The sequence below is a fragment of the Anolis sagrei genome, chromosome 3 (genome assembly GCF_037176765.1).
Source record: "Anolis sagrei isolate rAnoSag1 chromosome 3, rAnoSag1.mat, whole genome shotgun sequence".
Lineage (NCBI taxonomy): Eukaryota > Metazoa > Chordata > Lepidosauria > Squamata > Dactyloidae > Anolis > Anolis sagrei.
This window is the reverse complement of record NC_090023.1, coordinates 195,627,574-195,646,749: the sequence shown is the minus strand read 5'-3', so window position 1 is coordinate 195,646,749 and position 19,176 is coordinate 195,627,574. Positions and strand designations below refer to the sequence as shown.

Genomic DNA, 19,176 nt, shown 5'->3' with positions numbered 1-19,176 from the left:
AATTTACCACGGCAAATGAATGGAATGAATTAATGGAAGAGGTATAGGTATGAATAAATGTTAGGATTTTGCAGTCAATTTGATGATTGAGGGGGGAAACTTCATTTGAAATTTTAATATCATTACATGTATGGCATGTACATGAACAACCTTAGATATGCAGATGATACCACTTTGATGGCTGAAAGCGAGGAGGAGCTGAGGAGTCTGCTAACTAAGGTGAAAGAAGAAAGTGCAAAAGTTGAATTACAGTTAAACATACAAAAAAAATCAAGATTATGGCAACAAGACTGATTGATAACTGACAAATAGAGGGAGAAAACGTGGAGGCCGTGGCAGACTTTGTACAAAGATTACTCCAGACACAGACTGTAGCCAGGAAATCAGAAGACATTTACTTCTTGGGAGGAGAGCAATGACCAATCTCAATAAAATAGTTAAGAGTAGAGACATCACACTGGCAACGAAGATCCGCATAGTCAAAGCAATGGTATTACCCGTAGCCACCTATGGATGTGAGAGCTGGACCATAAGGAAAGCTGAGCGAAGGAAGATAGACACTATTGAACTGTGGTGTTGGAGGAAAATTCTGAGAGTGCCTTGGACTGCGAGAAGATCCAACCAGTCCATACTTCAGGAAATAAAGCCTGACAGCTCACTAGAGGGAAGGATATTAGAGGCAAATATGAAGTACTTTGGCTACATCATGACAAAACAAGAAAGCTTAGAGAAGACAATGATGCTGGGGAAAATGGAAGGAAAAAGAAAGCAGGGCCGACCAAGGGCAAGGTGGTTGGATGGTATCCTTGAAGTGACTGGCTTGACCTTGAAGGAGCTGGGGGTGGTGATGACTGACAGGGAGCTCTGGCGTGGGATGGTCCATGAGGTCACAAAGAGTCGGAAGCAACTGAACGAATTAAAAAAAAACAACAAACATGTATGGCAGAGACCCATAAGCTGTACCCCTTAATGTAATAGAACATTCTGAATTGCATTTTGATCCTCATATTATTCACCAGTCTCATGTTATGTTCACCCATCTTTTAAAATACTATTGCTCTGATGTTGTGCATCCATATTTCCATTGGTTTGCCTTTTGGTTTTCACCACTCTCGTTCTGTGTGTACTGATTTTTCTGAAAATTTGCTTTTGTTATTATTATTATTGATATTATATAATTATGATGATGATGATGATGATGATGATGATGATAATAATAATAATAATGTGTGAATTGCAATTTGATGTTGTCTTTAAGATATAATTTGTTGCACAGTAATCAGATCTTGGGGAAAAGCTGGTTAGTCTTGCCTTATTTGTTCCGCTAAATACAGCCTTCTAATCTGGCCGTTAATCTAGTGGATTTTCCCTCATCCAGCTGTTAACATTTTTAAAAAAGTCTAAAATAGTGATCTTTCTCATCTTCTCTTTTTTGTTTAAGGACTTCCTGATGGAGACATTTATCATGTTCAAGAATCTTATTGGGAAGAATGTCTATCCCTCTGACTGGGTTATAATGAATATGATGCAAAATAAGTAAGTAAAGAGAAAAATATGAATCTTTCTTAAAAGATTGTTATTGAGATGCAGGTACATTTACATGACTGTGTCCATGCCCCTTTGCACACACTGAGAATCTTAAGCTCCCCTGTTCCAAATGCAGTTGTGTTTTTATAAGAAGTGATTCTCTTGATAACCAATTTTATTAACTACATTTCCAATAAAACATTGATCTGGAGTATTACAAGTCCAAGGAATATTTTGTTAAGCTTCAAAACAACTTGATTACACACGGAGGAAGGAAACATGCCATAGAGTTGTTGGGACAGCTGTATAATATAGGCATTTTATATTCCCTTGTCAAATCACAACATTTCTGTCCCTTGTAAAATAGTTATGATTTCTCCCATCACGATTCAATCTGATGTCCTGGATCTGAGGCTGCATGAAATATGGCTGAATGACAGAATTTTTTAAAAAATAGTGAGATAGATGCTTCTGTGTTGACTATGAATATTGGTAGCAGTAGATAGATGTACCTGATTTTCCTTAAGTCCTTCATGTTTCACTTAAATCTCCAGTATATCCCGTTGTATTGATCAATAAAGATGTAACAGTAAGTACAATCAATAAAGTATTGTGCTTACTGTTACAGGCAGAGCTTCTTTATTCTTCTAAATTGATCTGGAGTATGCTCACCAAGAAGCTAAGTGGAACTACAGAGCTTTGATATTAATGAACTTAGTAGCCGTGGCATGCTTGTTCTCCCTCTTCCCATCTCTAGCTGAACGGCTTTCATTGTTTGGTGCTGGACTGATTAGGGCTAGGTCAGCCTGAGAAAGTTGAGCTATACTTTGCTTACCTCCTCCCTTTATAAATTTTATGGACAATAAAAGCAACTAGGGCACTCAACAAGGAGTTAGGGATTAATGGCTGCCTGTGTTGTGGTTCAGCCAAATGAAGATGATGGGATTGGTATTTCAGAGCCTAGGAGAGTGGTGGATGGTTCTTTCAATGAGGGAAATGAGGGGATTTTAGAGAAAGATTCTGTCTGTGAGAAACACACTTGAAAGTTAAACTGTTTCAGAGTCCAGCAGACAGAGAGATGGACGTGTCTGGTGGAAACCTTTTGCCTATTAGTAGCATAGGAACCCCAAATAAAGACATGGATGGGCGAGAAAACTTGCTGGAGGGAACACCTATGTTCATCAGGCATATCGGGCTTTATCTTAGGGAGGAATCCCGCAAGATCAGAAAATCACAAAGGCTTGGTGGGAAGGAAAAGCAGAAAAAGTCTCATGGGCAAGGGAGCCAAAGTCATAGAAATAACTTCATGTTTAGTGGTTCTTAAATCAGAGAAGTGTTTCTTTCAGAATTCAGATCAGGCAATGCTGCTGAACAGTAAGGATCTCAAGCTCTGTTTCAGTACATTTTTTAATCTAAGATCCTAGGAATTTTGATTCATGTTTTAAGAAGTTTTTATAGCTTTGGTTTTGGATTCATGTTCATGTTTTGATTTTTGTTTTTCTGGATTCGTGCTCATGTTTGATTTTTGTTTTCCTGGATTTGTGCTGATGTTGTGATTCTGGTTTTCCCTGTACTTTTTGGATTATATGAAATATTGCCTTTGAAGTGTTCTACTCCTAACCAGCTTGGTTGGTATTTACTTATTGACTACTTTTTTCCTATTACTTCTTGGATTTTGCCTTTCTTATTTCTTTTGTTGATTTTCTCTTTTTATATGTACTTTCCCAATAAACTGTTTTACTACTGCTTTTGGATTCCTAGTTGGTGCTGAGGGCAAGGTGAACTCTGGCTGAGATGCAACAGTCTGTGGTTGAAGTGGGAGTAGGCACTCCACCTTGCTACTTTGGGATGAGAGAAAATAAAATAACCATGAGAAACCACATTGTATGTGACATTCGTGGGTCAGTTATGGGTACTATGTGGATTGATAAAAGTACTTCTCATTCTGTCATACTATTCCTTACCATCAGTTATTTCAGTATCTTACTTTCCACTCACTCGGCATGATTCCCTCCAGCCATGTCACACAATCAGACATCCAGACACTAACCAAATAGCATTATCACATTTCTGGTGGGAGGACTCGTGTTTACACAGATGTTTTACTGCTGTGACATTTCCAGCAGGTTTTGTTGATAATAAAGCAAACTGGATCTCTTGTGGTGTGTGAATTGAAACAACACGAACACTTAATGTAGTACTCAAGTACTCTCACAACTTAAAATTTTCTTTAATTTGTGCATGGCTTGTCAGTCAGCTTCTAAAACATTTATAGTTGTATACACCAACTGTCTTTTACACACAATGTGTTTTTTGTTTATATCTGTTAACTCAAAATTAAACATTCTGTTGGAAGATGATTTCCCCCCAACGTCTTTTCTTCTACGCCTCCCATTTCCACATATTCTACAGAATTTCAAACTAGTCTTTCCAGTGCTCATCCCTTACTTTTATCAGTGCTTGCTTTGAAGTGCCTACCAAATATATTTGAAATTGGACTTGAAATACCCTTCCGATTTCTAGTCCATGTTCCTAACTATTCTGGAGAATAAGAAATGTGTCATGCTGTCCTGAGTGTGTGAATGTAGAATGACCTTCCTTGAAGTACTCATTACATGTAAGTGTAAGGAACTTTCATTTTTTATTATGTTCTTAGGACTGTGACCTCAAATCACTTCTGCTGCAGAGAAGCCTGAGTAAAATGCAGCTTTAGATTGCAGTGACTTATGTGTTTTTATTCATCTCAGTTGCACCTGTGCCAAAATGTTTGAACTATTCTGGCTTGGCAAAGGAGATAGAAAAGCTTCTCCCAAATTAATTTTATTGTGGCCATTGAGTTTAATTAAACTGAAGGCAAACATCTTTGAATTCTATGTTCAATTATTGTTGACAGTCATATAATTTTCAATGTCTTCAGAATATTAATTCATATAATTGATAAATAGATGTTTGATTCTGAGCTTGTACATGATAGTACACCTCAGAGTACCCATTCCTTGTAATGTGGTCTACATGTTCTGCTGAAATTACAGAAATTGTATTTGCATGTATAGTTAAACCCTTTGGAACTGAATGTGGAAGTAGTTCCTAAGCCTGGCTGCTCTGGCTGTTTTGCTGCCAGGTTTAAATGCAAATGATGAAGAGAGCTCTCCAAGCATTCTTATTTGTCCTCCTAGAACCATTTCTGAAGGCCTCAGCATTTCTCCCACCTTCTCCGTGTAAATACTAAGCCGTTTGTCACATTCTTTTTTAAGTTCTTCTACCTTATTGTACCAACAGGCAGAAGAGACATGTCAATAATAAATATTGATTATTATTATTATTATTATTATTATTATTATTATTTACCCATCTCTCCCCAAGGCTCGAAGCAGAGTACAACATACAATTAAAATACAGTCGTTCACTAAATACACATGAAACTAAATACACATTTAAAACATACAGCATACAAATAAGTACTGTCAAAATAAAACACAGGCCATTACTCTTTAAAATCATCCATACCTATACAAATATCAATTTGAAATTAATAGTTTGAAATTGTCTGATAAAGTGTTCACTCTACCTGACATGAATCTGTGCATTGCAACATTCATTCAGAGCCGCAGATCTGCCCACCAAGAGGGTATCTGTATCTTTCATATGTAATGGGGAGCAGATCTGCGGCTTGACCCATACAAGAGTTCTTGTGAAGTCCTTGTCATGTTCATGCAGAATGCTCACTGATGAGTAATGTGTCATGTTTCTTTTTCCTAAAAGTAATTAACAATAAATCTTAGTTGCCACAGTATTTCCTCCACTTTACTAGGGAGGGGGATTTACCTTATTTTGTACATACCAATATTCAGTGCGTCTTGTTGTGCAAACATGACAGTTGTGCAGCCAAGAAGTTGTCATAGAGGACAAGTACTTTTAATTGTTTATTCATGTTCTGGGAAATTCTGATTAATTTTTTAAAAATCACTGTTTCTTACATTAGAACTGTCTGATGAAATCACATGTTATGTAGGTTTCTAATTACAGTAAATGAGAATCAAGGTGATGGGATAAAGGAAATCACAACTGTTAAATATATTTTATATTAGTGGATTCTCTGTCAGATTGCTAATATTGCCAATTGAGTGTCTATGCTGTACAGAAGATGTTACTTATATCTAATTTTGTCATACTTGACAGTGATCATAGGAAAAAGTAAGACAGTGAAATTTCAGTTAAACCTTTCTACCGTGAAATTAACTGCATGAAGTTGAATGTAAACAGGGATTTAATTCAGTTCAAACTAGGGTTGTATGCATTTTTGTTTTTACAAATGGGATTGGGCTGGTTTGGCTCTTTTGGCCAGCCGTTATGGTAGGGTTCTTCCAACATTTTTCCATGTGGTTGCTAAAAACAACGGCTTTCTGTTTCTTTCGGCCATTTGTGGAGTGCGAAGAGACAGCCGTGAGCCTGCATGGAGTTTCCTATGAGACCTGCCTGTTAAGCCAATCAGAACAGGAGAAAGTCATGACGTGTTTTTTAGCCAATCTGGGTTTCCATTTTTCTGTTGTGAGCAGGCTTCTGAGAGAGACAGATCGGTGATCTAAATTCTCAGTGCCCCTTACAGCTCTGAAGGCTTGGTTTGCTTTTTGACTCACATAGCAATAAATAAACAGTTTCCTTTCTACACACTTAAGAAACTGCTACCAATTGTGCCCTTGACATGAGGCAAGCTTCAAATGTGGGATAGAGGACATATCTTACCATTTCTAAAGCCGCCATAAAATGAGGAGGTAATTTATATCTTTTATTAAGAATGGCTAATACTCCTTCGGGTGGTGTGGTTTCCAATGAAATAAGTGTTTTTAAAGGGTGCCTCCCTTAACTCAAGCTTCATTGAAAGGGTGTTGAGGGCAAGCGATCCCAGAAAGGGTGTTTCCTTAAGTCTGATGCCTTTAACCCAGGTTTTATTGAAGGATATAAGAAAAAGGATCCTAGAAAAAATGGGAGGCTTCCCGTCTTTCCATAAAGACAGATGTGTTGAGCTGGCTTAAAGAGGCTTCCATCTATGTGATGAGGGGGAAGCTGGGACAGTGCGGGTCGCCTCTGGGAAGGTGAAGCCCAGGCTGAGGAAAGAAGGGAGAGTAGAGAGAGAAATAGCCAAATTTCCCAGTCAGTGTGAGACTTGAAGCAGCTTAGGGAAGAAGGATGAGTGAAGGAGAAAAAGCCGGATCTCCCTTTTTAAAGTCTGAACCCATCTGGCTTACTAAAGCCCAGGCTTCCCTCCATGTGATGAGAGGGATAAGGGGGAAACCTGGATGGTGTGGGACACGGGGTAGGTACCAAGGCGTTGCATGCGAAGAGGTCCAAGGAGAAAGGGAAGCCTCATAAGTTCCCCATTGCCGCCAATGGGGTAGATCTTACTGGATATTTTGGTTGCTGGGTCGAAAAACGGATTTTTCCCCCGCCAAATTAGGGAGTCTCCCAAAAAATAAATCTGGAGGTCCACCAAAATCCAGGTACCAAAATCAGAATGAGGTTTAACCGAATTACACACCCCTAGTTGAAACATACACACAGCCATTTTTATCTTTGGTCATAAGAATTCCACTATCATATAACAAATATATCTTTGAAATGTGAAGCAACACAGTTTTTAAGACAATGTATCATGCTGGTGCTAAATAAGTATTTACAGAATATAAACGTTTAAATTTATAGAAGCAGAAACAGTAAGTGTTGTTTTGGACTACAAATTCTGGGTATAGTACAATTTTCAGCATGTCAAAATATTCTTCTCCTCATAAGATCAGTAAGTATATTATTACTAAAGATTAGTTTGTAAGTCTTTTGTCATGTGGGTCCAATACTTTTTGTTAACTTAATTGCATTCTTCATACAGTTTGAATCTCCCTTATTAGAAATGCTTGGGTCCAGAGGTTTTTAAGATTTCAGTCTTTGTCAGTTTTAGAATACCATATATAGAGAATGAGGTATAGGGGATAAAGAGGGCTAGTTATACATCCGGTTTTTCTCAAGTTGCTCTTGCTCTATCATAATCTGAAATTTCATAAAGAAATGAAAGTGGGAAAGACTCTGGGTTCTGATGCTATATCTATACAAACCTCTGTAAACTGCAAACATTGGGGAGGGAAAAGTTCAAACGCATCTGACTACCATGAATTCAGGAAATATTGCAAAGCTCTAGCTTCCCAACCCATCCACCCACCATGCTCATACCTAGTTTCCAGGGCACTTGCCCTACCTTGGAATTGGCCAGGCAGAAGGAAAAGAAGACATATATTGGCCAGGCAGCCTTAAGCATGAAGCATTCCCTGAGCCCATGGCAGCCTTTACCATTGACATTACTAGCATGAACCAGATATGGCTTAGCATTACCATAAGGAATGGAGCCCCCGGTGGCACAGTGGGTTAAACCCTTGTACCAGCAGGACTGAAGACCAACAGGTCTCAGGTTCAAATCAGAGGAGAGCATGGGTGAGCTCACTTTGTCAGTTTCAGCTCTCCATGCGGGGACATGAGAGAAGCCTCCCACAAGGATGGTAAAACATCCAGCGTCCCCTGAGCAATGTCCTTGCAGACAGCCAATTCTCTCACACCAGAAGCGACTTGCAGTTTCTCAAATTGCTCCTGACACAAAAAAGCCCCACAAGGAACAAAAAGACTATAAGGGTAGTCAAGTTAACCTGCTACACCCAAAAGGTTGAAAAATTCATATATGTCAGTTAGACACTATTTTCTCTGTGCATGTCCTCTGTGTACCCACTACTTGTAAAATCTAATTAACATCATCTGCTTTAAACAATTTATTAATCAAAGATCTACATTTATAGGCTGTAATTGATTTCCGCTAGATTTTTTGTCACTGCTTGATTGCGATCAGTATGCTCAAGAACTGATTATTTGATAGTGGTTGACCAAATAAAGCAAAACATTTGTCATCGTGATTAAAAGGAACAGTCTCTGCCAATACACTATTGGATAGAGTCCTTTACATAATTGTTCAGAACATTTTGTCTTCTCAAGCCATCATGCCCAAGGTTCCAATTTGCATTCTCTCACCTTGTAAGCTGTCTTTTGCCTTCTTTTTGGTGGTGAAGTTTTTGGGATGTGGTCAAGGATTTTGCAGATCCAAATATTGCTTTATCCACACAACCATGTAATTTATTCTCATCTCCTTTTCTTTCTACAACAAAAAAGGTTGCAGTCTTTTGCTGGCAAGAGGGCTTTCATTAATTTTTTGTGATCACTTGCAAGACTTTAAGGATATTACTTTTCAAAATCCACAACTAAATTATGTAATATGAAATTTCCAGGTACATCACATTTGATGCTATATATCAGTAGATTTGATTCGTCTCTCAGGGAAGAGTTTCCTAAATTATCTTAAAACATACAATTAGCAAAGAATTTTTCAAAACTTTACATTTTCAAAGTAGCATGTGGGTAGATGGTTTACATGTCCAGAAGTTGTGTGTGTGTAGGCTGACTTGGCTATGGTAGTCCACACTCTGGTTACATCCTGTATAGACTACTGCAATGTGCTCTACGTGGGGTTGCCTTTGAAGACTACTTGGAAGCTTCAAATGGTCCAGCAGGAGGCAGCCAGGCTGCTAACGGGAGCAGTGCTCCTTCCCACCTCTGTTGCTTCAGCTCCACTGGCTGCCGGTTTACTACCGGGTACAATTCAAAGTGCTTGCTTTAGCCTATAAAACTATAAACCAGTGGTTCTCAACCTGTGGGTACCCAGATGTTTTGGCCTACAACTCCCAGAAATTCTAACAGCTAGTAAACTGGCTGGGATTTCTGGGAGTTGTAGGACAAAACCCCTGGGGACCCACAGGTTGAGAACCACTGCTCTAGCCAGTTCCGTCCCAGCTTACCTGTCAGAACGCAACTCTCCTTATGAACCAGCTAGGAACTTAAGATCTTCCGGGGAGGCCCTGCTCTCGATCCGCAGGCATGCCTGGTGGGGACGAGAGACAGGGCATTCTTAGTGGTGGCCCCTCGGCTATGGAACTCTCCCCCTAGGGATATTACATCGGCCCCTTCCCTCCTGACATTTTGGGAAAAAGTAAAAACCTGGCTCTTCGAACAAGCTTTTAGAAATGCAGTGTAACAGATAACATGGAACTAGGAAAAAGTGAACATGGAACGGCTTAGACAATGCTTCTGGAAAATGAGTTAACAGGAAGTCACTGGTGATTATATGTTATAATTATTTTTATATGGTTTTTAACTTTTTAACTTGTACCCATCACTGGCCTGGCCCTGGTTTTTATTGCGTAATTGATGTATTGTTTTTATTGCTTATATTTTTATTTTGCTTTAAATTGTACTGTTATTGTTTTGCTGTTGTTGTGTTGAGGCCTTGGCCTTTGTAAGCCTCATCGAGTCCTGCGGGAGATGCTAGCGAGGTACAAATAAAGTTTAATAATAATAATAATAATAATAATAATAATAATGCGTGCTAAATGTTTTTAATTGTGTTTTATGACTGGGTGGCATCAAATTGCTGCCAATTTGTAAGCCACCTTGAAGTCGTCTTCGGGCTGAGAAAGGCGGCATAGAAATACCGTAAATAAATAAATAAATAAATAAATAATAGAGGGAGTTGCATTACTCCAGAATGAGGATGTATGTATCTTTGGTGGTATTACAGTATTCAGTATTGTCAGTTTTTGCTAGGTGGGCTTTGGTGGTGGTGGTGGAGGAGGAGGAGATGAAGTTGTATTTATATTTGTTATTATTTATTCATTTACCACATTTATATCCTACGCTTCTCACCCTGAAGGGGACTCAGGGCGGCTCACAACAAAGGCACAATTCGATGCCATGAGTACATATAAAAATAAAACAACATATACTTCAAAATCGCATAATTAAAACATATCATTTTAAACAATTACTTAAAATCACACAGTCCAAAAGCATAATCCAGGAGCCATTCTGATTGTCATTTGCATTATTCATTATTGCACTGAGAGATCATTGTTGCACTGGGAATCATTGTGCAAACGCATGGTCCCACAATCATGTATTCACTTTCTTCCTGAAGGTCAGGAGGGAGGAAACTGATCTAATTCCCTGCCCTCTCTCCCGGAAGGGACTCAGGGCAGCTTACAGCAACTAACAGTTAAAATAATACCCCTCCCCCCCAAAAAGTACAGAGGTCAAATTAACATAACTTAAAATAGACCATTGCAATTACTGAAAAAGTATAAAAATGTAACATCAACATCAAAAATAGCTACTCTTGCTGGAATGAAAGCATTAAAAATGATATAACCATCGATCTTACTAAATACCTCCATTTAACACTGATCATATCCAAAAGCCTGCTTCCAGAGCCAAGTTTTAAGTTGCTTTGCCACAGTTTAAGTTGATTTCCATCACCATTGCCTTGCTGACCAGTTACAATCATTCCTTGATGAGACTATTTTGGCACAATGATTCAGAGTCTAGTAACCACACAATTGGATTCCAGCTGTCTTTAAACACAACCTGGAAGCAGAATGTAATGACCAGAAATAGCCAGTTCAAACTGCCACAGTTATATTATATGGATCTTGAAAGAATGGTGCTGGCTATGTAGTTGTGCTTTTGAATCCAATTCAGGGTTTAACAGTTTAGTTTTAAAGACCTGGGATGTCCCAGTATCTGTATGTATATTCTCTCTATACCTGTGTCAAGAGAAGCTCTTCTTCCATTGCTTGAGTGCACTACATGCCAAAAAGGGAGAGAATGTACACAGCCTGGAAACCACACAATACCCCAAAGTAGGCTTAATTATGGTACCCCACTAAGTCATAATTGCCAGGGAATTGAGAACAATGCCAATATATCCAATGTTTTCATGTGACAATTTGTATGTCTAATACAGCAGATTTTGTGCTCAACCCTTGCAGTATGAATAATTGGTTGATGTTGTGTTCTTTTGCATTTGCAGCCTTTGATAGCCCACCTGTCTGTTCTTAGGTGAAGGATGGAAAATTAGTGTTTATTTAATCATGCTTGTACAATGTCCTGGTAATAAGCAAGGATGGGCAGTTTCAAAATGTTTTCATAATCATCATCATATTTAAACCTGTAATTAAAAAAATAGAAAAATAACAAAGTATGTTAACAAAGTAAGCCTTCAAGTTGCCTGTTGATTTACAGCAATCCCATTAATTTCACTATCGCATGGGGTTTGCACTAAAAATATTTTCCAAACCTATTTATTAATTGTAATTAGAATATACCCATTCAATTATAAATATTGATATGCCACTTGGGCTTCCAGAACTGTTGATTCACCAATATTTTTAGAGTATTCAGTGGGTCTAATGTAGATGGGACTAACAATTGGATTTATGCCAAACAATCACTGACACATTAGAGCAGTGGTTCTCAACCTGGGGTCCCCAGATGTTTTTGGCCTTCAACTCCCAGAAATCCCAACAGCTGGTAAACTGGCTGGGGTTTCTGGGAGTTGTAGACCAAAAACATCTGGGGACCTCAGGTTGAGAACCACTGCTTTAGAGCAATAAATAAATATTAGTAGTTCTGATTCTTACTGATGACTCTCTCTGTCTCTGGGCACTTCCAGACAGGTGTTTACCCTGGGAACATTCACGTTTTAAAAACCTGTTTACTGGTAAATAGTATATTTGAGTTTGTTGACAACAAAGCCCTTTATTTCATTTTATACAAAAAGCACTTTCCTAGGTTTGTACAGAACTGAATAGATACATAAAAAATTAAGCCATTTTTGGTTTGAGACACTTTCTGAATTGAGACTTCTTAGCACTCCCACACACAAACTGTATGTGGCATCACCCCAAGAGATAGATTTTTACCGCTGACATCACATTTAATAATAATATACTGAAACTATCCACAAGGGGCACACATGTCTTAATCGAGGTAGGTTTTATTTTATTTTGTACTGTATCTCTCTTGGTAAAGAGGGGTATGTATTACTTCAGTGTGGTTATTCCATAATAATAATAATAATAATAATAATAATAATAATAATAATAAACCACAAAATTGCTACAAGCTGTCTATTGTTGGGGGAAGAGAGCTGACTATTTGTCATAGGGACCTCTAGGAGACTCTCTAATGACTGACAGCTGTCAAAGGTATGCAAAATGCTAAGGAAAGTGTTCCATACTCTTCATACTGTACTTGATATTAGAAGACTCCTAAGAGAGTTGTCACCATCTTTGTTGAAGAGCAAAAAGGAAAAAGGGGAATAAATATGCATTAGTTTAGAGCATTTACTTCATATATAAAACAAAAGTTCTTTGATGTTTCCCAAATATGGGACATTGTTCTGTCTTTTCCAAGATATTTTTGAAAGGCAAAAAGATTATAGAGACACTTGTAATTATCAGACCTGTAGGAATAATAATAATAATAATAATAATAATAATAATAATGGTAATGATAACAACAGCAACAACAATAATACATTCAAACATAATAACATTCAAACATGGCTCAGCAGTTAAATAGTGGAAGTAAATGACTATCTGTAACAGGTGATATTACTCCCCTGACATTCTTGCTATGCTTTATTGATAATATTCTAATGTTAGTATTTCTCTTAAAATATTAAGTAATATACCTAGGGCTTTATCACACAAAGGGCTTTTGGCCACTTCTACTCTTTGGGGACAGGGACTGCTGACATAACATCACGTAATGCTGGCTTGGCCCTGCCCCATTCATGGCTGAAGTAGCAAGGAAGTGTCGCAAGACACTTCCTTGCCATCTTTGAAAAGTAAGTTGTGTTTTGGGTAGCTTTGATGGAGCTATCCTCATTTTTGCGGCCTTTCCCCCATGTGATAGGGGAAACACAGCAACAGGCATTGCTGCCCATTCCCCCATCTGATGGCCTTGTCCTGATGCCCCCATGTAATGGGGGAAGGAGGGAGGGTGCATGGGGTTCTGCGAGGCACCCCGCATACCTTCCATTTCACCAACAATTGTTGGCGAAATGGAACAAAATGAAGGGTGAGGATAGGCTAATGTGATGAAGTCCCCAGACTTTTTTTTTTTGGTCATGTCAGGAGTGACTCCTGGTGTGAGAGAATTGGCTGTCTGCAAGGGCGTTGCCCAGGGGATGCCTGGATGATTTTGATGTTTTTATCATTCTTGTGGGAGGCTTCTCTCATGTCCCCGCATGAGGAGCTGGAGCTGATAGAGGGAGCTCATCTGCCTCTCCCCGGATTCGAACCTGCGACCTGTTGGTCTTCAGTCCTGCTGGCACAGGGGTTTAACCCATTGCACCACCGGGGGCTCCTAAGTCTGGACTAAGTCCCCAGACTAAACAGGTTGAATTCAGACTGATGTGTCACTGATACTGGAGGAAAATGGCACAGGGGCACCCAGTTATATACTCCCAGTTGGGAACCTCCACCAGGTGCCACCTCCCATGTCAAAATGAAGTAGTCTTTTGGTTTGTAGAGGGGCATGTCTGGGTCCAACCCAGTGCTGAATTTTGTGTAACAATTTTCTGCATAATATGGTTGTAGGACATGTTTACAATCTTTCATGGAAACTTTCTTGGCAAGGTTGTGGTTAGCAAAGTAGTATATGTGGCTATGGATAAGATGTGACAGTCCTTTATTCAGGATATGCCATCTTCTTGTTGTGTGCTTCTCTGTACACACACTCACATAAACATAATTTCAGGAAAAGATTGAGCTAATGGCAGCATATTACTATTTCTGCCTTTCAGTGATTTGTACTCGACTTTCTCATATGAAACTAATCCAAAGTGGCATAGTCATTATTCATTAAAATAACATGCAAATATGCAAAGTTTAAAGAATGCAATGGCAGCAAAAACATAACACTGTTGTATAGCAAAGGATGCAACAAAATAATAGCACTACAGTTAAGTAGGAGAATCGACATTGTTACTCTAATTCATCAAAAACCTTCTTCCAAAACAACAAAAAGTATTTGCAAGGTATCTAAGCAGGCATAAGGTCAAGACTAAATAATTTTTTTTGGAGAATGCATTCCACACAGATTGCCAGGACTATTGATAATGTCCTGTTGGTCTTCATTTAATGGTGACACCAGAGCAAGGACACCCGAATTGCAGTATATGTAAGGACATATACAGAAAAAGGAACTTCTTTTGACAGCCAACTCTCCCAAACTGTATCAGACTTCTAAAGTAAAACACAGTATCATATCCATGTTTCTGTGTCCCAGAGGGCCCTTCCACACAGTCCTATATCCCAGAATATCAAGGCAGAAAATCCCACAATATCTGCTTTGAACTGGGTTATCTGGGGACGGATCCAGACAGGCCTTTATCCCAGAAGCATCTGCATTAAAAAAATGCAGATGTTTCTGGGGGCCTGTCCACACCCACCCCAAAAAGTGCGCACTTTCTGGGGTGGGTGTCCAGCAATTTTCCTCCCCCCCCCCCCCCGCCCCGGCTCTCCTGGCACGTCATTTGTACTGCTCCGAGGTTATACTGGAGGCCTGATAAGTTCTTTTTTCTTTTCAAAAGGGTCTGGGGGTTTGGGGGAAGGGGGAGTAGGTATTCTCACAGTTTACCGGGCTTATTTAGTGGATTTATTCCACACCTTCCAAGAAGGCGTGGAACAAATCCACTATCAAATTAATTCGCTACAAACCAGGGTTTTCCAGATTTATAGTCAATTAATTCAGGACTGTCCAGAATGTTGTCTGGACAGCTCCTCCTTTATTGTGGGAGTTCCCGCAATAAAGGGCCAGTCTGGACGGGCCCTGAGTCCACACTCAGATAATATGGGATTTTTCCGCCTTCATATTCTGGGATATAGGGCTGTGTGGAAGGGCCCAAAGTTGGGGAAGAAGAAAAAGTGAACAGAACACTTTTACTGAACTTCTGGTCAATATTGCATGTTGATATCAGGCTATATATAGACTCTAATGTTGTTCTTCATAATTTTCCAAACAGCAGAGAAAATTGTGGTAATGTTCTAAAGTAGAGAAAGGACAAACAGTTCTATTCTTTCATAAATGCCACTAGAATGGGCCCTTCTTATGTGGATCCACAAGTTATTACACTTATACCTAGGTTTCTGTTTTTGTTTTTTTTTTTAACCCGGGAATTCCTGCCATTCTTTGATAAGAATGTTATTTTAAGGGAAATAAAGTAATTCTAAAAAAAAGCAAGTGCATGTATCTTCAAGTCTAGATAGGAATACATGACTGGGGCCCAATAAATCCATTGGGGGGGGAAATAGGTTGAGGTAGTGGTTAAATACTAAGCAATAAATGGTATATTTTCAAGGCTCCAGCTCAAACATAAACAATACTAAACTGACTATACTCTGATCACTCTGACACAACTGTTTTTTTATTAATCACCTTTCCCAACACCCCTTATTTTCCTAGCTGAGTAGAAACATATCTGCTGTCAGTTTAACTCTTTCCCCTTTGTGATAGGTCAAAATATGATAGGCATAAATGCATGAGACTAGCTCTTCACATCCATCCAGGAACATATAAAGTTTCTGGCTTCTGGACTGTCTAGCTGTCCCATCTGCAGACCATCTTTAAACATGATGAGATGGCATAGGAAAATGAATGTAGTCAGATAATGCGTCTTAGTCTGTTCTGACCTTCTTCCAATTGTTTAGCAGGAAGTTTGGCAGGACTCTTCATTTACTACAAGCACAAAATGACCTCAGAAAGACTGAACACCGGTAGCTATATTATGTAGCCCTTTGATATTTGAAAAATGATGAGTATGATTCTTCTCTGTGTGGGCACACTGACACTGAGTTTTTAGGAACCTATATTCTTTCATTTAGTGCAAGTGCATCAAAATAGAATGAGTCATGAGTTGTCTATTTATTCCCTTAGGTCAGGATCATACAGTGTCAAACCACTGGAACAGATTGTTATGCAAGCAGTTTTACAGTTTTAACACTCACACAGGAGGTTTCCATGTACTCCATGTAGAATAATGGTGAAAGTGTTGAATGATGGTGGGTGGTCTGCGCCACCTCCTATATGTAGAAACTACCACTACAGGAATAGACAACCCCTTGGCCCACCTCCTAATTGAGACTAGCTCTGAGTGGTGACTTCATTGTCTTGTACTGTTCCATGACAGGAACAGTACAAGAATGATATTAAAAAAAATAACAGAATGCCCTTATAAAATATATGGTGAGATCACATTTAGAATATGGGGCACATTTATGTGCATCCCACCATAAAAAGACAAATTGCAGAAGTGCAGAAGATGGAATTCAATACGATGAAGAAGCATTGCTCCTATGAGTAAAGATTAAAGTGTTTACTTTTAGTTTTAAACAAAGAAGTGAAGAGATATAAAGATATATACAATTATGCATAATGTAGGCATATGTCATCAGTTGGGGACCCCCTTCCCCCAGCACCAGCTGCCGCTCTGGGCCAGAGTGAAGAGAGGAGAGGCCAGGGGACAGTTCCACCTTGTCTCCTGTGCTATGCTAACAATAATATAATATAATATAATATAATATAATATAATATAATATAATATATTGCATATACATATAATATTTATAATATTATAAAGTAATACAATATAATACTACTAATAATATGATATTATAATTATATTTTTATATTACATATAATATTACTAATAATTACAATATAATGGTATAGTACAATATAGTAATATATAATATTGATATTGTACTATGCTAATAATATATTATATGTGTGTGTGTGCGTGTATGTGTGTGTGTGTGTGTATGTGTGTGTGTGTGTGTGTGTGTGTGTGTGTGTATATATATATATATATATCTTGTAAGCCACTCTTAGTCCCCTTCGGGATGAGAAGGGCAGCATATTCTTCTCATAGTTTGTGTTTCTTTTCCATATGTATATGCTATCTTGCTTTTCAAATTGGATGCAAGAAAGCTCACAGAAAAATTAGCTAAAGCAATACAATTTGTATCTCGTTTTCCACTGATCAGGAGTATTGGAGTATTGCTGTCTTTTCTTAGTTTCCATTGGTTTTCCCTGATCCAGTCCATTACAGATTAGCAAACGTTATTTCAGTACTGAGATAGCTTTTTTAGAATCAGATAGGAAAGAGTTGGGTGTCTTCGGCATTCCACAACTTTGGATGATCTCTCCCAGTGATTTTATTTAGATAATGACAAGCAAAATAGCATGGAGAACAAAACAGAACCTTGAATTTTCCACCCAGCCAACAGCCAGGGCATCAAACAGAAATTCCCCAGAGCCATTTTCAGAATTTGCCCCTCTAAAAAAGATGAATCACTGTACAACAAGTGCCTCCAAGTTCCATTCCACAGAGTTGACCCAGTTATCAAAAGCCACTGAGAGGTCTAGAAGAGCCAACAGCAATACCTGCTGTTTTCAGCCTTCCCCCCATCAGGGTGTCAGTGCACTTTGCCCCAATGCCTCCATGTGATGTGGGAAGGACGGAAGGCGTGTGAGTTGCTGCGAGGTGCCATGCGCGCCTTCCATTTTGCCTATGATTTCCAACAAAACAGAAGAAAATGGAGGGGAGGGAGATCAGTATGGTGAGGTTGGGACAATGTTCCTTTCATTTGAGCTGAATCGTACAGTAACAAGGTAAAACTCGCATACAACAATTTTATCTGTGATAGTCAACATTGAGGTGCTTTCTGCTTGACAATAGTACCCTGTTGATAATGACCTCCCACATGCATTTAGGGAGTTGGTATTCTAGCAGTGCATGGATTGTAATGGACCTGTTTTTAAGCCATCTATTTTGTAGAACTGTGATTTATCGTAGCAAGCCTATAAGTGATAACTCTGCATCAATGAAATTGAACTTGCCAGAGGTACTCTTGTCGAGATGAGATTCTAAAACAGATCTAACCAGTATTCCTTTCCTTATTAATTCTTATAGGCCTCTTAGAATTTCCAGACTAATTACTGTAAATGCACAAGGGGATGGAAGTACTACAAATGCTGTAGATGTTAACTATCATATTAAATTAGGGTAGCATAGAGGCACATGTTTAGAAAGTCAAAGAAAATACATATAGGGCGATGATTTGTTTTATATTTTTAGGTTCTTTGCAAATTTTCCCTCTCCTTCGTCTTCTTACCTAGGAGTAAACACCACAGAACTCAGTGAGACCTACTTTTATGTAGATATTGTGTGTTGCGCTTTTTGAACAATACACGTCACTGGAACTGAAACACTTATTTAAAAAACTAGAGCAAAATCTCTTTGCTTGGCCTTAAGAGGCCTATGATTACTCTTGCAGCTATTAGTTTATCATTTAGTCAGTGTCCTCAATCTTCCTGGAACTTTAAAAGTCCCTGCGTACAAAATTCTACTGCGTCAGGGAGGTCAGACCAGGTGGGAAAGAAGCATTTTAAACAGATATTCAGAAACAGCCTTGACTATCTAAAGCAAATCTTCCAAACATTTAATGTGGTGATATACTTTTTAAACATGCATCATTTTGTGACACAGTAATTCAGTTTTACAAGCAGATTGGAGGTTAAGCCAACCCCTTATAAAAAAATACATACATAGATTATAATAATTAAATATGTTGGGGACACACCGTGTCTCATAAAAAATATTTCATTTATCTTTTGTTAAAATACAGCCTATGATTTATTTATTTTTTCATATAGACTCAG

The 19,176-nt window shown here is 38.6% G+C and overlaps 1 protein-coding gene across 1 annotated transcript in view; it reads left to right on the top strand.

Moving 5' to 3' along the window:
- The window catches only part of DOCK1 (dedicator of cytokinesis 1), a 530,863-nt gene that overhangs the window by 312,857 nt on the left and 198,830 nt on the right, over nt 1–19,176 (top strand). The window contains exon 29 of the mRNA XM_060768624.2: nt 1,442–1,536. Within this exon, the coding sequence (XP_060624607.2) occupies nt 1,442–1,536 (95 nt within the window). The remainder of the gene's footprint in view (nt 1–1,441; nt 1,537–19,176) is intronic.